This window comes from Typopeltis vanoorti, chromosome 10 (assembly GCF_054136105.1).
Source record: "Typopeltis vanoorti isolate ZY-2024b chromosome 10, IOZ_Tvanoo_1.0, whole genome shotgun sequence".
Lineage (NCBI taxonomy): Eukaryota > Metazoa > Arthropoda > Arachnida > Uropygi > Thelyphonidae > Typopeltis > Typopeltis vanoorti.
Genome location: NC_143558.1, coordinates 78,472,115 through 78,496,838, shown reverse-complemented (window position 1 = coordinate 78,496,838; position 24,724 = coordinate 78,472,115). Strand labels below are relative to the sequence as shown.

General features: G+C 34.2%; 1 protein-coding gene across 1 annotated transcript in view; it reads left to right on the top strand.

Moving 5' to 3' along the window:
* The window catches only part of LOC150102531 (homeobox protein OTX2-like), a 142,362-nt gene that overhangs the window by 105,136 nt on the left and 12,502 nt on the right, over positions 1 to 24,724 (top strand). The window contains exon 3 of the mRNA XM_090399463.1: positions 9,407 to 9,567. Within this exon, the coding sequence (XP_090255589.1) occupies positions 9,407 to 9,567 (161 nt within the window). The remainder of the gene's footprint in view (positions 1 to 9,406; positions 9,568 to 24,724) is intronic.

Below are 24,724 nucleotides of genomic sequence, written 5' to 3'. Positions count from 1 at the left end.
ATCTGATATTTGAGACGTCATGCTAGTTCATGAAAGAAAAGATTAACACTTTCACTGCTGACATCACTATTGGCGTAGTATGGCTTATCTTTTATTTGCTGGAACTGCAACCAAGAGGCTGCGGATTCGAATGTCTTTGGGTAATAGATTAAGCTTCATTACTTGAGTTGAGTCCATAATTCCCGTTTATTGGAGACATGAAATTATTTGAAAAAAGTTCCATGTTTGGTCTCTAGAACAGGGTTTTCGGATTATGTAAAAAATAAATAAAGGTAATGAATAAAAGAATATAAAAGATATAAAAAATCCTTTAACCCTCTTGTGTGGTACTAATATACTCTAGGTTTAGAACGTTTTTGGGGTAAGTGAGAGTCATATTAAATTAGCAGCGAAAGACTTTATTGTACAGCACAAACGTCACTCAGATGATATCACAAAAACTGTACTACCAAGCCCAGGGCTCTAATCATCCCTTCTCCTTCTCCCATAAGAACATTATGGAGAAGGATGCTATATATATATATATGTGTGTGTGTGTGTGTGTGTGTGTGTGTGTATGTATGTGTGTGTGTGTATATATATATATATATCAGAGTGTCTCAATGTTTTTTTCAGTGTCTTTTAATAGCTTTCTATGTTGTTCTTAACGACTGATGAAGTCGATCCCGACGAAATATATATATAACATGGAGCATAGATTCGTTATCATATCAAAGATAATACTTTTCAAATAAGCAAGAGATATTCGTAGCGTACTCTTTGGGTTTAGAGGGAAGTAAACTAACGGTGACAATTTCATTCCGCATGGGACTGCATGAGCAAGAAAAGAAAATTAAACAAACGATGTATGAATTTTGTTGATTTTCTTATTAAAATACTCTGTACTTTATTTGGAACATTTAACAAACAGAACATTTCATTATTCAGCAGATCCATTGAAAGGATGAATCATTCTATGAGTATTTAAGTAATAAAGAACAATTTTTATATTTACTTTTTTTTTTATTTGGAATACGATGCTTTGAAATTTACACTTAAGTTTTTCTAGTGGCGTTTAAAACTGACTTTTTTTTTGATTACTAACTCTGTCACATTGGTTAATGATACATTTTGTTTAATGTACTGCTTCTTGTTAAGCAAAAGCAAATGTCTGAACTAACAGTAATTGTTCATTTCAAAAATTCGTCTTGTAGATATATAGTTATATATTTAATTAGTTTTCTCACGAGCGTTTTTACTTTATTTTAGTTTACTAAATTCTAAACAGTGTCCTTCCTTAGTGCTGTAATTTCTTCATATCACTTGGGTGGAAAAAACCTACCTTTCAATTTAGTCACGAATTAATAGTTTGGAATGAAGACAGCGTTTTTATTCGTTTAATTAAGTATTGGTAGCTTTATCCCCCCCTCTTTCCACTTCACGCACGAACAGGCAAACTGGTTGGAAAATTCACAAATCGAAGCTACAGTAGAAAATTCCATACCACAATTCACAGAGATTGCTTATTCCTATTAAATGTGTACCAATGACTACGAGAATGAATTGAATACACAACAATGTTTACAAGGATATAAAGGATTAAGTTTGTACTTCAATCATTCACGATTGAGTGTCAAGCCTAAAATATATCAATATTAACAATAATCAGCAATAATTCGAAATATAATTTTATTAACTATTACTGATCAATACTGTATACTTGAGATGTTAGAAAAGCAGTGGATTAATAAAAATGTTCGAAAAGACAATTTAAAATGAAGTTTTAAGTCGTCCTCTCAGGAAGGTGAACAACTATCCATTCTTAGAACACGATCTGTTTTTGCTACAAGAAAGCACATCGTTATTCGACTAGAACTTAAACGCTTGTATAAAGTTATAACTAACAACCAACCAGAAGAAAAGACACTGGTTGATTATATCATTGGTTACTAGTAAGAGGCTGTGGGCGGAGTATCCATTCACACGAGACGTAATTTGGTTGAGCTGTGTGATACGCTTCTGTTCAGAGTTTACGCAAGAGTAACTATCTTTGCATGCTTCTTAAGTCTAACTTCGTCATTTCAATCACGCCAACATTGCTTCAAGGAAATAGACATGTATATGTGACATTCGATTTATGACGTACTGTTGAACATCCGGTTAATTATTCAAAATTAGCTGAATATTTTGTGCTTTTGAAAACGTAAGAGGTCACAAACAATAACTTTGTTTTATTTTACTTATGTTCAGTTTTTCAAGTGCGAATTTTATAACAAAGAAAGCCTTAAATATCGTAAAAGGAATTTGGTGTATCAGTTTAGAGTTTAAAAAAGCAAACCGTGAATAGGCATATCTTGCTCAAGAAACTAAAAAGTAAATCCCATTTAACTTTACGTCCCAAACAACAGATTACCTTGAAACAATATACTAATATCGTGTTAAACTTTCAACTGCTCAAGTTTCTTGTAATCAATACTGTATAACAATTGCTACAATAATTATAAGCACCTTAAGGTATCGAAAAAAAAAAAAACAGAATACTGAAATGGTCTGGAAATTAGAGAAAGTGCTCTCGTGCTGCCTCTGGTTTAAAATGACCCATTTTAATCAAAACTGAATGCTGGTGATAAATGTTATTAAAGATAAAAAAATGTATCCTATCAGCTCAGCAAGGTAGGTCTATTATACAAACAGACAATCGAAGGAAAATGTATTCTACAAAATACATTTTGGCTAATGTATTCCACAAAATTCACCTAAAGTACACGAAAAAAAATGACTATACTTAATTGAAGCTTCAATTAAGTATCTTTAGTATAGTAAAATCTATTTAGATCTGATCAGCAAGTGATCAGATCTAAATAGATTTTACTTTGGAAACCAAACAGAAAATCCTCTTTTGGTTCGTGTACTAATCCTGTAATATCCTGTATTTGCAATATAACTGATTCCAGAAATAGACCACGTCGAGAAACTTATAGTATGCCAAGAAATTGAGAACTGCAACATCTTCTTGCAGTTCTCTCTCTTTATTTATTAATTTATTTTTCTTATCGCATGCCCACGACATTTGTTTAAAATAGTTTTCTCTATTGAGTAGCACTTTGCAAAGTCATTTAAATAAGTAATTATATATACACTCATTTTAAATACAACATACAAGGGAGTAATTTCACTTGTTCTGTCCCTACCACTCAAATAAATAAGCAAGAATAAAGATGTATAAAACAACAGCTTTCTGCAGTCATGTATTTTGTGTTTTATTTTTCTTTGTTAATAACAATATAAACTCGTTATCAATTATTGATTAAAATTTAGCGGGGGGGGAGAAAGAGAGAGTTAAAAAATTGCATTTTGGTAATCAAATTAATTAAAACGTGAAAACAAATCCATTTATTTCACCAAATTTAAATTTTCCCTCAGAAACCGGATTGAGAACATTCACTTGCTCATGCACACAGCACACTAGTACATAGCATATCGTACACAGCACACCAGTACTGTTAAACTACTGTAAAAACATACCGGTGTAAGAAACCTTATGAAAATGTCTTTTTGAAAATGCGTGAAGTTAAACAGACATATGCAGACAAACACTAGTATAAAGATTCTTGCTGTTCAAATTTTACTCAAAGTTGGTATTCGAATCCTAACACAAAATTTAATCATATTATTTGCAGGAGTAAAAAGCGGTAAAACTTTCTGAAATTATATATTATAACAGCTTCGATCTGATTAGAAGAATTTAATGAAGTTTAAGATTGGGATATACACAAGATATCTATATGATTTAATTTTTGTTGCAATCAAACTTTTTCATATAGAAAAACGGGTTGAAGTTTAATAAAACCCGTTATAACTTTTGACACATATATCTTTACAAAAGTATCAAGCTAGTCAAGAAAATTCTTTGAATAACATGACTTTGTCGAAGCATTATGACCGTTCTCGAAAATATCACGGGTAAGATCGACAATCGAAAATTCATATCTGATCAGAAAAGTACTGTACTGCATATAAACAATTATAAGAGATATTAACCCTAACCGTCAATGTGGTAGAATGGATAAACTAACGAGCTGTAATTTTGTTGTTAAACTAGTTCTTAGTTAAACTAAGTCACTTTTGTTGTTAAAATAGTCACGCCATAATATTCAGTAGCAATCCTCTATATTTTAAAAATTAGGGACAGATTTGATTACGCGCTGAAACAACTATTTTCACTTTTATGACTATCGTAGGATGAGGAATGAGATTCTAACTAGGAGAGAGAGAGAGAGAGAGAGAGAGAGAGAGACTCGAAAATGTACTGCATGGTCAAAAAAGACATCTGAACATTTAGATTGGCCAAAACAAAACACTGAAAAAAAAACAAAAAACAAATAGACATCAAAACTGAACGGTACAACTGCACATCTGGTTAGCGTATCCGCTTTCTAACCAAGGTGCTGTAGGGTTTCCTGACTATGTGAAAATAAAATAAAATTATATTTAAAAATGGGAAAAAAATCCTTATCCTACCCAAGGTAGAAATGTACTATAGGTTTACTAATAACCTTCGTGGGTGGCAACCACCTTAAAAGGAAATTTCAAAAGAAAAGGAAAAATCATTCATTTTTTTTATATCTTTCATTGTTTATTATAGTATAAATTTTAAAAATCATCCGGAATATGAAATTTAAATGTCAGACAATACTTAATAATATTTAAATTACAGCTTATAATATTTTATATTTATCCCACACACGAAACACAGAATATCCCATAGCAAACAGATGCCGTGTGAGGACGTGTGGGTTTAGTGTCCATAGTAGAATTTTAAGAAAGTCGAAAAAGGTATATTTCACGAGAAGAAATAAATTATTCTCTAAACATAATTTCCAAAAAAAGTGACTCTCTTCTATTTTGTTTCACATTTGAGATCAGCCTTTTCTATTTCAACTTTCCGATATACTGTATATGCTGATTAGATTCTTGAGTTTCTACCATTGACGTTTAACTCCCAGATAATATAAAAATAAACCACATGAAAACCCATCCGAAGAAACTATTACGACTGGACTAGGTGAAGGTCGCATGTACCAAGTGTGCGTAGTTTTTAGGCCCCCCCCCCCCCCCCACACACACACACACTTCTCTCTCTCTCGGTACTCTAGCTAAAAAAAAAAAAAAAATTCTGAATGTTACTAAGAAACGAATAACATTTATAATAAATGTATTCAGCCATTTATATTACTATAATCCTTCTTGTAGCTCACCTGAAATCCCCCCCCCTCACCTTCCCGTAGCCCCAGGATGAAAAACGCTGATATAGACGGCATTAAATTATCACAAATGTTCAAAGAATGAACCAAGCCCATATGGAAAAAACTTACATCCTTAATCGGTATTACTGTCATCCATTAAATCTCAGGCAGCTATTAGTCAGGTTAGGCGGGATAATCCAATTAAGTAAGGTAAAAGAAAACAAAAAACACGTATATCTTTGATCGAAAATGATACAGCTCTTATAATCAATCAATGAATACGATGGAACGGATCTCCACATGCCATGACAAATGAAGTTCTGATAGCTCTTAACGAAAAGTCTCCACTCCCATGAAACAGTTTGCAATCGTTAAAGAAATCGTTTTTCATAACGCATTAACATTATTAACTACGTGGGATGCACAAGGTATATTACTTGGCATTTCAAACCACAAAAACGTCGATTGCATCATTATGAAAATCTTATATTTATAAAGAAAACTCTGTCCATTCTATCTCTTTAAACAATTTCTATCATTAACAGAAATTATTTTTGTAAGAACCGGACAAGCTTATCATCAGGTGCGCGCCAAGGAGATCATTGCGACTGTTTACCATCCGTCAGTCTGTTCAGGTATAAAATTGTATGGTTTATAACTACCTAAGAAGAAATAGGACAAAAATGAAATTTAACAAATAACGTAAATTCGCTACATTAAATAAAATAATTCTTTGTATGTTTTTTTATGATTTACGTTAAACGCACTTTATTAGCAATTTTGAAGTAGTTAAATAAGTCGTTCGTGATATCATATATAAAGTACAGGTATGATGACAATTACGATTTCAACTATTATGATGACAAAAAAACAAACAAACTGAAACAGCATACTGTATATTTAAGGAACACCTCAAATATATATATATATATATATATATTAAAATTCGACCAGCCAAAAAGATTCAATAATGTAAATATGAATGACAAACAGTAATTTTTCATGTTCTATGATGGAAAACTTAAACTGAATAAAAATCAAACTGAAATGAATCGATATATTTTAATAAAGATCCTGGTTAAAGAACTGCTCTTAATCTTAAAGATCAATTCTGCAATATGAGAAACACAGATCGATTAGATCATTCTGGTGAAAATAAGACTGAAATGGCTCGAAATTTCAGCGCTACTAGGTCATCAGACTATGAGAAACCCACCTAAGATTTAGACAGTATCGTGCGCTTCCAACCTCAAATTTCCATAATCGCATTCTACCAAATCCATACTTATAATCTGAAAATTTTGCGCGGCATGCTTGTATGCTTTTAGAAAGAGAATACAAGATTATTATAAATAAAAAAAAATAAGCTAATGCCTTTTTAGGGCGTAGGCGAGGCCTTATTATTATTATGTTATATATATATATATATATATTATTGTTGTGTGTGTGTGTGTGTGTGTGTGTGTGTGTGTGTGTGTGTGTGTGTGTGTGTGTGTGTGTGTGTGTGTGTGTGTGTGTGTGTGTGTTATGCGAATGACGAGGAAGGTAAAAGAAAAACGTATTAACATTTCATCTGTGCATTTGTAAGGATCTCGATTTATAGATGAAGGAAAGAAAAAAAAATAATAGTCGAAATGATGAATGATAAGAAATATTTGATCAGCAAATTTTTAGTCAGTTTATTAATGGAAGGATGGAGACTAGTTACTGTACATTTTACATACATCCAATAAGCATTTAGGGAAAAATCGATTCTAGTTCGAATGAGCAGTGGCTCATTTGAACTGAAATAAGCCATTTTTTCGAATGAACAAATGGCTCTCTTTGGCAGGCAGCAGTGCGAATCATCGCTAAGAATAACAGAGAAGAGGGGTAGAATAAATTGTTAAATAACTGTAGATTATGAAGTGAGACTCGGGGAATTTTAAGGATCGTTTTATGGCCACCGCGACAATGATAGAAGAATATTTTCTGGCAGGAAAGGATGCAGGAATAGGCTGAGTTGTCATGTTTTTATATCAAGAAAGGGTGAATGCTATCGTTATTTAAGAATCTGACAAGTGTTTTTTTTTAAATCAGTTTTTCAGGTGATACTGAAATTAAATACGGCTATTTTCCTCTGTTAGTGAAGATACAGGATACAGATCTGATTTCATTTGCTTCCATAGCGTGAAGGCTGTCTCGTGATATAATACGAATTTACTCTCGAGAAGTAAAATGCTGCTTACGTTAGTAAGCATAATTTTCACTCTTTTAAGTGGCGACTTAAATTGTCAGTGAGAATAAAATAAGAGAGACATTAGATTCTGTTTCTCTGTCAAGGGCTCGCGCGCACATACACAAAACGGAAGAGAGAGGTTGTGCACGTTCTAAAGAATAAGCAGCAAAGGAATTCGTCATTCTAGAAAGCCTAATGTGTGATCGTGCAGAACCCTGAATCAAGTAAAATAAATGCACAAAGTGAGGTGGACGTAGTTCAGTCATCGAACTTGAAAAGGGTGTTCAACCAAACATTGGGATAAGCTTTCACTCTGGTTTAGTGAAACGGTTCAAATGTAGATTGCTATCTGAAGAGGAAAAGTTTTCCATGTAAGTAAAAATTACTGTCACATTACTCTTAAAGATTGCAAACACCAAATACCATATGGTAATACTGCGATATAATTTCTTCTGTAGACACAATGCAGAAAAGCCAAAAGTAAAAAGTACTGTCAAAAATCAAATGTAACTGTCGAATATGAAAAAAAAAAGTAAAAAAAGCATTTCATATATATATATATATATATATTGTGGTCGATGGTCAATGCGAAAATAAGCAAATCCGCGTCGACAATTTTAAACGTCACTTGTGAAATTTAAAGGACCATAAAAATACAAAATAATTACCCGTGAAATATCTGTTAGCGGTTCGGATGGGGGACCGCGTCTGCTATTTAGTGACAATGAAGCTATATTGTGCTAGAGCATTTAAGCTCAGATAGCCTAAGTAAGTAAAATAAGACCGATGATCATCTTTAAAAAGATAACAAAGTTAGCATTGCCAAAAAAGCAACGAAAGGTATAAATAAATGCAAAATCGATATTCTACACGTGCCTTCGGAATCTGCCGAAAATCAAAAATGTTGAAATAAAAAAGACAAGATAAAAGAGATCATAAATAGTATAGTGATAAGGTATGTTTAATACTCTTAAAATGAAATATGACTCATATGATTCAAATGACATGATTTTAAATGATATTTGAATTACGAGGATATAGTGCACTATGAATTGGAATTCGCATTTAGAATTAATTTTGAGTTCTATTTCTTTATTTTTATAATTAAATATAGTTTCATTGGATTCATTCTTAAGAAAAGCTTACAAAAAATGACAGTCTTTTACAGAGAAGAAAACACTCGGGCAATTAATAATCCTAAATGCCACAATAAGATAGGATTGATTAAATTACGTATAAGATCAGATACATTAATTACGGAATAAAAGTTTAATGGCATTATTCTCTCTTTCTATTCGTTCTCTTTCCTCAAAGACTAAATCCATAGCCACTTGTTAACAATACAAAACACAAGCACACCCTGCAAAAGAAAGAAAACGGAGTAGCTTGTTAACAATTCATACTGTAAATGTATATTTAAGGGAATTAGTGAGCAGTGTTAGGAGGTTATCGGTGAACCAGCTAGAAAAGCCGACATTACTAAACTAAGGATTTAAAAGATTAAAAGACAAAAAAAAAACATAGTAGTGGTGGTAGGTATTTATTTTCTTTGTAGGATTAACTGTCAGTATGTTGACAATTAAGAATTATGAATCATTTATTATAGTTATTTTTTTTTTTTTTTCGTCTTCTTCCTCTCTCTCTCTCGCTTGTCACTTGAACATTGCTTGTCAGTATATTTGTGAGCATTATTTATACATGGTCTACACGTGCACCTAAAGCAGCACTCGCGTTTTTATATTGTGTGTATGTGTGTGTGTGTGTGTGTGTGTGTGTGTGTGTGTGTGTGTGTGTGTGTGTGTGTGTGTGTGAGAGAGAGAGAGAGAGAGAGAGAGAGAGAGGTAATACACATTCTTGTCTGTAATTATTGGATTAAGCCTAGGGACAAACGAAGTATTAATCCTCTCATCACATCAAGTGAGTGGTCAATTGTGCTTCACTGACAGCAGTGAATCTTTTGCAGCACCATCAGCGCCTCCTAGGAAGCAACGTCGAGAGAGAACAACGTTCACCCGGGCACAGCTGGATGTCTTGGAGGCACTGTTCAGCAAGACCCGCTATCCGGACATCTTTATGCGAGAAGAGGTTGCCCTGAAGATTAACCTCCCAGAGTCAAGAGTACAGGTGAGGAATGAGAAAAATGACCCTTATTTTTTTTACAAGTATTCTTGTTGTTGTTGTTCTAACAGATTTTTACCATCACATTGTGTTAGATTTATCGGAGGACGTGACAAATCCTTACATTCTGTAGTGACGGGCATGTTCGAACTATTTAGGTGCGCCTTCCTTACTAGTACTTGAACATTAAATAAACGTGAAAAACCAAATAAATTTACAAAGTGGATAACTGAACAGATTAGATTGTTATGGGAAAAAAAATACATTATTTATTTTTTTAATGAATTTCAAACTTTCGTTTAAAAACCAAACGAGAAAAAAAAACACGTTTTCGATGTTTTCTTATGCAAACGAAATTATTTATGTTACAGAATGAAAATATTTATATTTTTTTTTATTTGTAGCAAATCTGCTGACGTAAAGAGTAAAGATGTACAGAAGAAATATTCATAATATCAGTAATAACAATAGTGATTATAACAATGATAACTTATAACAGTAATATAATTACATTTTTTAAAATAATAGTTTCAATATTTACATTCAAGTTTTGTAGTAATTTCTTTTCTGTTTTTTTTTTAAAATATAATTTCCTTTTATTACAACCATCCTATACCGCCAACCATGAGGATTATTTCTAATTAAATGAATCTATTGTTGCATAGATAAATACGAGTAGTAAATCCTTGCATGTACTATTATAATTTTTACAAAGACAGTAGCTTTTATTCTAAATGCTTCCCATGAAAATACGTGCAATACCTTTATCATAATTTTTAATTTTTAAATAGCGATGAAGATGTGACTCGAGAATAGTAGGAGCAGTTATTTTATTACAATATACTTGAAATGATTTTAATAATTTATTGGCGTATAACCGCCATAGAACAAGGTTCAGTAATCGTATCTCTATGGTGTACATCGATATAGTTGAATTGTTACCTAATATTGTAGCAAATACACTTTTACATGTCCACAAAACAGCAAAATAAAATAATTACGACGAGGTAATATTTTAAGAACACTTATCTTAAAATATTATCTATTTTAATAAATCGCTTAAAATAATCAGTAATTGACTAAAACTCTTAGCGATTCGATTCTCTCTCTCTCTCTCTCTCTCTCTCTCGTAAGCCAAGTAATAAGGTATATTTTAATGGGAGGGGAGGGAAAAAATAAAGAGTGATTCTCTAGTTTCAGCGTCCTTGGGGAAAGAATTTTCGAAGAATAACCCCTTTGTAAATTGGAATCTATCTATTTATTTATTTACTTAATTTACTAAATTACTACGAAACGTTTTATTATATATCAGCAACACGAGAAAGCTAAAAAATTAAGAACTTACTGAAGTCTGTTTTAAAGAGTAATCTATGTTGCACTGGGTCTGTAAATCTGGACTCTTTCTGATCATCATACACTCCGTTGCAGGCATGCACGTTTTAAAGAAAACAGAAAAATATTTACTCTTCACTTTATTGTACGCATCATGATGTACCAATGATTATGTGAATATGCTTAGTGACATTAAAGGCAAAACTTAACTCCTAAATTTTGCACGCCTGCTGCTCACGTTAATACACTTATACTTGTGGCGACGTTTTAAAATTATTCTCCCATGATGTGATATATTTAATAGTGAAGATCCTGGAACTGATGATCATTAGTAAATCGTTTAGTCATTTCGTATATATATATGCTGTTTCATATGGAATGTGTATTAAATAATGTAGATAAATATCTAAACTTGTAAGGAGAAAATAACAGGGGAGAGAGGAGGGTTTTGATGTTCGGAGAAAAAATCGCTTTCCCGAAAGGTGCAGAGGTTCTACTGTTAATGTAATACAAATGTTGGCAAATAAAACTCGATAATGTCTAAATGTTTAATTCCGATTAGACTCTGATGTGTAAAATTTAAAATTCCGATTACTAAAATCATTAAAAAAACAGTTTAATCATAAAGAATCAGTAAGGATCACCGAAAAAAAATGAGGTATGGGCTCACGCACGCACGCACACACACACACACACACACACACACACACACACACACACACACACACACACACACACACACACACACACACACACACACACACGCACGCACGCACGCACACACTTGGGTGTTCATGGTCTGATTAGATGACTAATATCCCCTTGCGGTGAAGATTAGTAAGTCATTCCAACAAAATGATCTTGCATTCAAATATTGTGAAAAATAAGAAAACACTGAAACATTTCCGGCAAATAATCATTCAAAATGTTTCAGAGGTCAACTTCAAGAGCGATAAGCTGTATGATTACTTTCATTGACCGGAAAATTTTGTCATTACATTTACTACAACTAATGGGGTATGAAATCTAGTCATTTGAGGGATATAAATAGTGGATACGCCATAATAAACAACATGGATTAGTGGAGATGAAACCGGGGAAAACTAAGCATTTAGACAAAATGTTTTGACAATATGACAACTGTTTCGCATTCTTATGATCAGACGCAAAACAATGCGAATAATGTTTTCGTTTGTGTTCGAAACGGCTTCACGCACGCACTCCAACACAAAAGATCGCAAAAAATTTAATAAGTTCTACTATATGTTTTGAGTGTATGGGCAAGTAATGGGCAAGAAAAAGGAATCGGTTTATGTGTTTCTTTGAAGGTCGTAGTCTGTGGTAGAACTACTATGTATGAGGTAAACTTTATGTGTTTCTTTGAAGGTCGTAGTCTGTGGTAGAACTACTATGTATGAGGTAAACTATTTAAAAGAGCAGCAGTAGATGAATGAGAATGATATGAAACTGGTTCGATAAATTTGAAGTTAAGCGTAATAAAGCGGAGAAATAATGGCAGCCAGTTCAGAATAAATTAGCGCCGATGAAAAAACTCAACGAAGAAGGTATTGTGAAGAAGAAGGAGGGAGAGAGAGAGAGAGAGAGAGAGAGAGAGCACTATTAAGTGGATTGTCCTCTTCTGTGTAGCATTGAACATTCTTATGGAGTAATATTTAACTTGGTGTTTTGCTGTTTCATCCTAATTGTGATAACAATATTCTAAGGTTAGATGGATTGGAATTAATGCAGTGTCAGGAGTTGTACAGGCGAGAAACATTGTCATTAAAGGAAAGGGGCTCAGTTTTTTGGAGGAAGAAAACGCTATGGATATGGTGTATTTGTGCCAGGAAGAGTTATAAGTTTAAGTCAGCTAAAGAAGAAGAAGAAGAAGAAGGAGCTGATATTCAGTAGAGATTTGATATTATCAATGAAGTGAATAATGATCTTTCTTATGAGAGATAAGACAGGACTGCGATTTGTAGAATCAGAGTTAACTCGATTATCCTCACACCAATGGAGAAGGATACGATTATTGGTCAAGACATTGGTTATGGAAGAGTTGAAGCAAGCCATCCACTTCTCTTATTTTAGGAATAATCAAAGCTAAAATTCGACTGCTGAAAGTTCGGTTTTGAGTTATATCATCGACCGCTACTTTTCTCTGATTATAAGTATTCACTGGCACAGTCTAAAGTTTGAAGTTCGACCAGACTTCATACAGAATTTGCCTGCGATATTTTTATACTACTTTCTGTCCTGAATTGCCAATGACATTAATAATAACAACAACAACTACAATAATAATAATAATAAACTAGACACCTAGCAGTCCGAGCGCAAATACTTCATGTTTGTTTTTCCGAACTCAAGATGAGACTCATTGGTGGTGAATCTCATATATATAGTATAGTATAAAATCCTGGAAAAAAAATTAAAAATAGTGCAGCGAAGCTATGTTTCAGCTAGATTACCAACAAATAGTTTATTTTTTTATATAAAAAAATAGGAGTATGTATATTGTTCGACATGTTCAATACAGATATTCTATATGCCACTCAGTACACTTCAATCAGTACAGTAAGATTATAACTGAGACCATTAGTTTGAGTTTAGACTCGTATATATATATATATATATATATATATTAATTTACATATATGCTATATACATATATATGGTTCTAAGGTCTAGTCACAGATTTGTCGACGCGCAACGGCAAAGAAAGTATTGACTAAATGACTTTAATCTTTGTATCTAGTCAATACTTTCTCATTGCATGGAAGTCTAAACCCGAATCACTAGCCTGAAGATAACTCCGTTTATGCTGCTATTTACGTGATGATAGCAAGCATTTAGCGCAGATAGCAGAGATGGAAAAAAATCTTGGAACACCAGCGGACCATTATTTCATTTTTCTAAGGTATAGAACATTTTCCAATAAGGAAACCCGACTGGATATTTATTTCATCCAACAAAGCTTATTTATCGATTTTATTAACTAAAATTTTTATCATTTGGCACAATTATCACCACTGCAACACTCCACCAGTTCATCTGCAGTAAACGTAGAATCTCAATATAACTTATCACTCTGTGTATCACAGCACCTGCACAGAGGCAATCCGTCAATGTACCAGGAACGGCATAGGTGGAGTAGGCAATATTAGCCCCTTCTAAAAAGAGAGGCCTCATCTTTGGGATCCGCGCATATGGGACACCTCTAAAGACAGCCCCAACTTTAAAGGGCGTGTCGATGAAGACCGTGGCTAAGCTGTATCTTACAAATGAGAGGGGGGGAGGGGGCTGCAAACAGTAAAAATAATTCTGGCAAAGAATAAATGATAGAAACCGTCATCTTACGCGATATGTTTCTGCCAATAAGCAATAAACAGCAGAAGTTATCGCCAGATATTTCTGCATAAATTCTGCAGTATTCATTTTAAAACGAGAGGAGTACTGAGATGGTTTGAATTATGGCCAAAGCAATTAAGATTAGGAGGCCAGTATACTACCACCGTTATCAGCATTACCAGGCATATGTTCTCTGGTTGGGTGGACTGTTTTACAAGATTTAAATAATAATAAAAAACGAGTGTCTAGTTATGAGTAATTTGAGAAATGCATAAACTTACATGTATAAATGTAATTAATTGATATTCCTCTTAAAGAGCTGGAAGTTGCAGTTTTGGGGAATATTTCATGAGGAAGGCTTTTCCACAGAAAGAACTAAGGCAGATAGAATGAAAGAGAAGATGATTGGGAGATGCTGGGTAGGTGAATCAGTCATTTTAGTTCAACTAAAATGACTGAACAGCTTTTGTTCTTGTTGCTGCAGATTTAGCAGAAATAGAACACAATTGCTCGTGATTCTTAGCAGAACACTCTAGAAAGTCTAGGAAAACTTGAGGTGAGGTCAGGTAAGAAAATTATATATATATATATAATTTTCTAATCAACATATGTACAATTTTTCCAACCAACACAATTTAGATGCGAGAAATCAAAGCTGTTTGTCCAAAGCAAAATCGTCCTTCATGGCTTTTGGAAGATATCTTCCCCTCATAATTATGATAGCACCCAAAACAAGAGAGTGAGCGATGTCTTGAAAATAATTTATAAAAGGTCTTTTTTATGTTGATAATAAGAGAAATTATTGATCTGTTTACCTGAACAAGAGATTGTCGGCCGTGGTCTGGTAACGTCCCCCCCCCCCCCCAATGGAGCGCAAACATTAAATGGAACTGAACAGCAATCTAGTTAAAGGTTCATGAATGCCACTGTATTAAGAAACAACTTTAACACATGTTATTCTTTAGAGTTTTGTTGTTGTTATGTAAGCACTTGGAATGATAACTTTCATTACCACTCACAGGGAAGTCAAAGGTATAATGAAAGTACGAAAGTATATTTTAAATCTGTAATAAGCAAATTGAGTATGCAGAACACATGGTCAGTTCGTGATATAACATGATCAGACACTAAAACAGATGTCTGGATATCGTTAACAAGAGAGTAGAGTAGACAAGGCAAGCTAGCTGGAATGTTTGTTTATGTTTATGAGATCTGTGTTTCGTTCAAATACAGCAATATTACAATACATTTAATTTTTTATTCGATATTTTAAATTTTCTTTCTAAAATGTCCTGAATTTACTTCTGTGATATAAACATCAATTTAAATGCCTTCTCTGGCCAATCTAAATTTAGTTTAGGAAAACAACTGGAATTTTTTCTTGAAATTTTTACTTTACTATAATTGAAATTATGTAAATTAGTTTTCTATTATTTAATAAAACATCACGTTTAATTCAGATATATTAGGAAAGTAAAACATCCCCCACGGCCAGAATTTCAATGAACATTGTGTGTGCGTGTGCGTGCGTGCGCGCGCGCGCGTTGATAGAGAAAGAGCTCGAAAAGGTGTATAACTAAATGCAATTGAACAAAAATAAAAACGACAAGCACTGCTGTAATTCTCGCTACAGCAACCACTCGTCTTAAAATATACTTTATTTATTCGTATATGGAGTTTCCTCCCTTTTTTTCCCCGTCCCTATTGGGGCGAGTTAAGCCCCCCCTCATGGGGGAGTATAAGTATTTATGGCTGTAGATCCGTGTGTTCACTGGGCCGGTTTGCCCGCTTGCGGGATGAAAAACCCCAGACAAACTGGCGGAAAAAACCCTGCTGTCCACGCCCAAGACCGACTAACTTAGCTATGGCTGAGGAAGATCCTTAAGCTCCTCACGTCGGCGACGGGAATCGAACCTAGGACACTCCTTCCCCAGGCATATGGTTGCGAAGCGCACAGCCACTAGGCTAACCGCGCGAACTTAAAATATACTAAAGGCACACCACCGATTTTCAGGCACTATTCGTTCTTGAAATTTGGAGATTTATGGAACCACTGGTTCCATAATCTTGCCGGATTAGTCATTTTGCCAGACCAACGGAGGTCACGTAATAATTCACCAGTACACACCTCTGACCACTCTTTATACCTCTCCCATATCGCTAAAAAGCCATGCACCGCTAGAAACTTAAATATTAAATGTAATTTAAATGTGAATTAAGTGATTGAATGAAATGCATTGGTATAAATATTTGATACAGTACAAGTGGATACAGACTTGTTTCTACGCTTGCCATTACCACCAACACGTAAACTCCGCATAGATTAGAGCAGCGCTTCCCAAACTGTGGGCCGCGGCCCCCTTGGGGGCCGCAGGTTTTGTTGAGGGGGGGGGCGTGAAATCATGAAAACAAATTTAATTTTTATTATTTATTATTTCTTTTTTGTTATTTTTTATATTTTAATGGAAAAAATCACACATCGGTGCGGGTTCACAAATTTTGCTTCCTGCGTATTTCGGCGCTTAATGAATATTAGTAAATATATGCTTATTCATATAAGTTTCATTTCAAAGTAGAAATCTAAGAATTGCAGTTTCAAATATTTCACCTGACATTAGTGTAATATCAGATTACAGTATTGAAATACATCCATCACATTAAATTGTTATTAAACTTCTTTTATGTTTTTAATTCTTTCTTTATTGCTAATCGTTTTACGTTTCATGTGCTTGTACTGCAAATATACAATAACAATATATCGATCTATATAAAAACATGAGATAATGTGCATGTCAAATGTGTATGTAAGATGCTAAAAATGTAATATTTGCATTTGATTTTTGCAATATTCGCTGGGTATGTTTTCTATTGAATATAAATACAATAAATATTATAATAATATATGTTATATTACCATTTTTTTTCGAGGGGGGAACCGTGAAATATTTTAATTTTTCCAAAGGGGGCCCTGACATCCAGAAGTTTGGGAAGCGCTGGCTTAGAGAACCCAGTTAGGGTTAAATGTAAGTAAAATAAGCTAATAATCACTCAAAATCAAGAAATCACCAACCATTAAATGCAGATATAAATAATTAAGCGAGCGTGCGCACACGTAATGCGCCATCTGTAGCCTGTAGCAGCCCAGTGAACTAGTCAGGTGATCGCGGGAATTTCAAGTGCGCTCACATAATTTTATACTGACTAAAGGAGGTGCTGGAAAATATGCTGCAGGAAAATCTGTGGTATACCTGCATTCTGGTACAGTACGTTCGATTATAATGTTTTAAAGTATTAAAATATAACTTATAAGTTTTTTTTTCTCTCGAAAACTTGATATCACTGCAATAAAAGGTGAAAATGTTATAGCAGCCATAACACTGCGTTTCAGGTACAATGATGCACATAACAGAAATAAACATCTGTGTTTTCATATATATTCTTTCTCCTTCACGAAAAAACAAAAAAAGGGGGGGAAAGAAGAAAAAAAATGAACATAAAGATTTATCATAGGCAATGATAGGGTGTGTCACATAATCGCAGTCTTGCATAATGCCAATATTCTTAATCATAACAACTGAACCCAGAGTCGCTTTCTGTCATGTGGACTGTAGGCTTTTTTTTTTTTTATGTGGTACGTACCTACGAAAGGTTATCAGTAAATGTACAGTAGATTGGTACCGTAGGCGGGCTAAGAATTTCTTTCCATTTTTATCAATTATATATATATATAATTTAATTTTTTATATTTATTTCATATAATCTCCGGTAACCCAGCTCTAGCGACCAAACATGGAACTTTTTCAAGTCACTTCAGGCCTCTAATAACGGAGTTTTACCTAAATTGTGAAATAAAATGATTAAACTGAAACAGTTAAACCAATAATAAGGTTCATCAAGTAGGGAGGAATAAAATTATCACCAAACAAAACAAACAATAAAATCCAGAAAATTTGACAACGGAAATTGCTGCACAGAAGCATATTTGTGTAAACAAATATACCACAGAATAAACGCGGAGAAAGCTGTTCTTATAGCTGTTTCCACATGTTGAAGGTATTTCGATTGAACTTTCAACGTGTAAACATGTTAAACATTCATATTTCCGTTATTCTCGCGAGAACTGGAATAATGACTCCGATAAGTTAAGTTATTCAAAGAATTCTATCGAGTTATGATACAGATCAATATGACAAAAGTTGTAAGATTTTATGAAATTTCAGCAGTTTTTTTCGTTTGTGCTCTACACATACATTTTTGTTTTGCTACTACAAACTGTCCAATTGAAATCGAAGCTGCAATAGCTCAACAAACGTTAATAAAGATACTATATTTCTTCCAATTTATTTTTATTTCGTTAACCCATATGAAACTATTAATATCATTTTGAATCATTTTAACAATAAAAATGTACCAATTGAATATTCTGTATATAGTATATTGTTTGATAGAGAGTGGAGGAGGCGTTTTGATGGGATGTTATGTTGAAGGGCAAACTGTTGACAAATTGGGCCATCCCCGGTCAACAATCAGGAATACTATACTGAGATGGAAGTGCATGGAGTCAACTGCAAGTACTATCTACAGTGGACAACTCACCACACTCATCGAACGTGACCATAGGGTGCCTTGAAGGATAATATGTGAAAACCACCATTCGTTGTCCAACGCGTTGAATGTGGAGTTGCAAGTATCGACTGGAACACGAATCTGCACAAAAACATTCAGAACCGAGGCTCAGGCCATCGTTTCCACGGTAGAACCGCAATTTGCGGTCGTCATGCAACATGCGGCGTCGTCTTTAACGATGTAAAGAGCTTGTACAGTGGGACGTGAAGCTTGGAAAGTGAATTGATGCAACGAATCATGCTACACCCTCTACCGAGCAGATGGACGAGTGTGTGGCGGATCCCTCTGAACGTCTCTTACCAGAATGTATAACCCCAACTATGGTTTGGCCTCGGACCACTTTTTGTGGTCCGAGGCATGAAACATTTTGAACATTTTGGACAATACAATGCTTCGTACTTTGGGCGCTTCAACGGAACTGACCGTTGTCACAAGACAATGTACCTTGTCATAAAACGCTGCTGTAACTCAGTGGTTTGAGGAAGATCAAGGCTCTGCGGAGGCTATTGAACTGGCCTCCCCAGAGCCTCGATCTCGACCCTATCGTACATATATTACACATCTGTGGGATAAACTGGAGCGTCGGATGAGGTCAAGGGACTTCCGCCCCACAACAGTCCAGGACTTCATTACATGCCTAAGGGAAGAATGGTCCAAAATTCCTATTGATCGCTATCGTACGCATTTGTAAAGTATGCCCAGTAATATAAGGTGAGCGCCTTGGTTGCTTGTTCCTCACACTATTGTCAGGAATAAACAGCATGAATTATTTCTAGGTTAATTCTCTTGACTTATATATATATATATATATGTTAAAGATACCAAACTATTTTAAACCTGGTTTTTACTCCATTTCCCAAGTAAGGAAACAGACAAGTCAGTCAAGTTTGCGCCTGCAAGTATTGCAAGTCTGGGTGACCCCGCACGTAGTGCAAGTCAAGGCAACTCGTGGTAAAGTTGAAATAAGCTCTGATCACTATTCTTAATATTTACCCTTAATGCAAAGCACATCTCCTGGAGGAGATGTATCATGCTTGCACTACGTGCGAGGTCACCCAGACTTGCAATACTTGCAGGCGCAAACTTGACTTACTTTTATTATACCCAAGGTAAAAATAAAATACTTTCTACATCTATCTCTCATCCTGAGATTTTTATATTTAATAAGGTCAAAACATCTTATGGTAACTTGTTTTGATAAAATACTTATAAGCTCTGTATTACTTAAATCTTGGTATTTCTAAGCCTGGCTCCCACTGATGAGACCTCAATAAAGGTCGAAACCGGTCTGGGCAGTGGCCCCTTGCCTTTAATACATAGTATCATACATCTCCTCCAGGCGATGTGCTTTGCATTAAGGGTAAATATTAAGAATAGTCATCACAGCTTATTTCACCTTTACTACGAGTTGCCTTGACTTGCAATACTTGCAGGCGCAAACTTGACTTACTGGTCTGTTTGCTTACTTGGGAAATGGAGTAAAAACCAGGTTTAAAAATAGCTTGGTATCTTTTACATATATTATACCCAAGGTAAAATAAAATACTTTCTACACACACACACACACACACACACACATATATATATATATATATATATATATCAACACTAACTAGGATTGGGGTAAAAAATGAAAAAAAAAAAACAAGAGGGCTTGTTATGTTTTATGATTTTACTAGCAGTAAAATCTATCTTTTCATCACTGACAAACACCTCATAATAGTTACCATAAAATTTCTTAGAACATTTAAAAATTCTACGATAATTTAAACTAACAACTGACATTTTAATTTCTACATAAAAGAACATTAAAGCATTACTGAAACTCATATACTTGAAACGTAAATTCAAAGCGAACTTTCTTCAACAGTGGCCTAATTAGCAAATAGAGTTACAAGTTTTTTTTTGTTTTTTTTTCAGCAGTTTTGAATTCCTTAAAGACACGGTTTTTGATGCTAAAGAAATTATGCAGAAAGCAGTTTTAATTTCTTTTTTTTTTTTTAGTTTACGTTTTTATTTAACCATTCTTTTATCAAAACGTGTTTCTAATCAATCATTCTTAGAATTATTGTAGCCAATTATATATGATGTCGTTAATGGGTAATCATTGAATATGGAAATGGAGAACGTGAGTAAGACCTCCTATAGGAAAGTTCAGATCAGCCAGTCATATTAAATATTCTTTTGAGTTAGCTGATTCATTATTTTTCCCCATACCCCCCTTCCTTGAAGACACGTCACAATCAGTGTTGGATCGAGGCCAACAGTGGCCCAGGGCTAAAAGGGGAGAAAAGGCCTGCTCATAATACAGGGGGTAAATAAGATGATCGTTATATTTCAGTATTTTAAACTAATTTGGGAATCTCCTAGACAGGACATGAATTGCATGCTTTCTCCCCTTTTCTCTTAAAAAAAAAACACTATCTTACAATATAGAGAGAGATGGTAAATTATGCATAGATATTTAAGTGGAAAAGGATAATTAAGAGCACTGTTATTCAAGGATAAAATAAAAGAAAAAATAAAAATATTTGCTAATCTATAATCTAAATATTTGCTATAATCGTCAAATACCTACCCACAGTATTAAATATACGAAAATAGTCTTTAGTGAGTAAAATGAACATAAAAATGCAATGAGTTCAATGTTTTTTTTTAGTTCTTTATTTAAAACTGATGATAAGAAAGTGTAATAGCCTATGCAGCTCACAGTGAATTATTTCTTGGTGAATGCCAAATAAGTAGTCCATCCCATGCTAATCTACTGTTGCTCAGGCACACTCGCCTGTGTTAAGCCAATGTTAATTGTTTCGTGGTATAGAATATGCTATTTGTGCTGTTTGCATAAATAGCATATTTACTTCGCACTTTTTGCAATTACTGAAATACAGAAAGTTAAAAAACTTTTATATACAGGTAACATGTATAAGATGGTAGTTAGTTTTTTTTTAAAACTCGTATAGTGTGACATATTGGGCTGTTAAGTACCAAATGATGATTTTTAATAATTATTGGCATTACTGATATACTATAGCAATGTTCGAATTTCGAAGTTGGGGGGGGGGGGAGATGTATTCTTAACAATGTCAGCAGCTGCTTTTGAATTATAGACAATCTTCTTAATACTTGGCTCACTAGTGAGTCTCTTAGGCCATGTGCATAGCGCTTCTGTTATTAACTGGGCTATCTAACTAATAAATCGTTGCCACATATCCCACTGTGATCATAGATCTTTGTTAATGTCTTCAGGTGGTGGATGAATTTCATCATCCATGTGAGACTATTATCCTTCTTAGTGGATATCAGAAACTGCTTGAAAGTGTTCCACGTTTGATATTTAGAGCAGGATATTATCGAACTTTAGATTACCCGCAGCACTAAAGCATCATAGGTTAACCACCTTGCATGGGCGGATTCATATTATTATCGTTATTTTGTTTTTTACATATATGATGAATTTTATGAGATTTTTTAGATGAGAAAGGAAGATAAAGTAACTAAAAAGAAATTCGAAATCGGTTATACGATGTAACATGTAATAGTGTGCGGAATTTTCTTTGTTTTGATTCCTCATTTGAAATCTGGGCCCTCCATTTCGCTATAAATGAGCAGAAATTGCCAAAGAATCTTAAACAACGTAAGAAAGAACTTCGGTCCAATCTGGTCAAAAATTGATTGAATGATGAGACCTGTAGAGATATATGCATAAAAAAAGAGCCCAGCAACATTACATTTTATCCAGTTCAGAAGGCTTTCACCACGCAAAAAACAATTTCACTTGTAGAAATATCTGAGAAGGAAGCACTACTCCTACAACTTCCTTCACTTTAGTCCTTCGGACTAAAGGAAGTTGTAGGAGCTTTTCAAGACCTTAAGACATTGTTAAAAACACTTATATCAAAGTTTGATATAAGTGTTTTTGATATAATGAACAACGTGAGTTGTAAAGACATAAAGGACGCGATTCTCCCCCCCCCCCCACCAAACATCCTTCGTTTCTATCAAATTTTTCTGAAATTCTTATTGGGGCATAGGCAACGTAAGAAATAATATATTCGATTAAAGGACTCCAAAATTCGAACATTGCATCCTACAAAACTGCCCACGAATAAAGCATCATCCGCCTTCTAGCGAGTCTCCTCTTCAGGGGCGAATTCTCCATGCTTCCTGCGCAAGCTCATTACTTGAGAAAGAAGTAATATTTATTTGTTAATAAATGCATGCATTTATAAGCATTCCATTTAGGCTTTTATTTTTGTAGACAGAAGAGATCTTAAGCTCGCGCGGCAATTATTAAGCTTTGCGTTGTGTATCGAAGGCCGATGCTTGCTCGTCTAGTCAAAACTACCTTGGTTTGCTCGGTTGTGGGAGCTTCCAGGTCTTCGCAGCAGCACTGTGATTTCATGCGCGCGCATAGCCATTTCCGCTCCCTTCACGTCGTCTCACTCTGTTGCTTAAACACAGACCATAAGCAATCAACGTAGCTCTAGCCAGTGAGCTTCAGCCAGCCTTTCCAAGTGTGCGTGTTGCTTGGGAAAATTAAGTTACAACCAACTTTTTATGACGATGTTATTGACCAGTTCATAAAGAAGAACCGTAGGGTAGAATTTGTATCCAAGTAGGTCAGCTAAATTGAAAAAGATAGAATATCATTTGTAAAATAAATGTTGTATTTGTATGATTAAATGTACATACATTTTTAAATATATAGTTTTAAATGGTCAGTACTTCATTATTCCGCTAATTAGACTTCAATCACACCTCTCACTCCCTGAATGATAACAAGAGCAAGCGTGAATTTCAAGACCAGCATTTGCCCCTGCTCCTCTTCAATTTACTCCACTTACGCTGAATTCCTCAGGAGACATTCTAAAACGTAAATAAGAACTGTGTTTGAAATTTGGCTGAAAACGGTTGCAGGTTGAGACCTATACGTAGAAGTGTCTGAAAAGGTGAAGTAGGAGAAAGAGAAGAATATGAAAAATAAAAACTACACGTTTGGGACATTTTATGCTAGTAGAAAAGTGCTGTACTTTTTTAAAACTAGATTCAGTGATTAAAAGTCTGCAAGTAGCGTCCTGTGGAATAGCTCCATCCGTTAAAAGTAGCAGATGAATAATATTTAACTAGAAACAGGCATAACAGCTGGTAGAATTTAGGACTCCAATGATTCCAATATTAAGAATTAGTCAGTGCTTCGATATAGTTACTTGTTGGCTTGGAATAACTGTCATGACTCTTTAAGAGAAAGGTATATTATCCCAAGGAAATATCGTATATTATTAGATCGGATAACATAAGATTATAATCGAGAAAGAGAGAAACCTTGCACAGTGCAAGACTAATTCACCTTTCGTTGAAAAGTCCTTATAAAGCTCTCTCTCTCTCTCTCTCTCTCTCTCTCTCTCATACTGCGAAGAAGGGAATCGAACCCTAAGTCTTTACCAAGGACGTCGTTGCTAACGGCTGACTGAGCAATTTATTGGTAGGCCTCGGTATTAATTTAAAGTAGCTAACAATTTAGCATCCAAGAATGCAGATCCAATTATAATCGGCTTAAATTCACTAACAACGTAAAGCCGATAATCAGAAAAAAAAAAAAAAAACTGAAAAGATTTAATATCGCAAATTTGCTGCAGTTAAAACAGTTATCGAAAATCGTATGCAGTCTTAGACAAACATTAAATTAAATTAAATAGTATAAATTAAATTTTTGGGTATAGTATTTTCATAAAGCTCGAATATAAGATCAGCGAAAACTATTTGCGACTTTCAGCCTTAAAAAAGCACACATTTCTAATTAAAAATGATATCAGTTGAACTAGATAATTTAGTGCGCTCCCATTGGATTTCC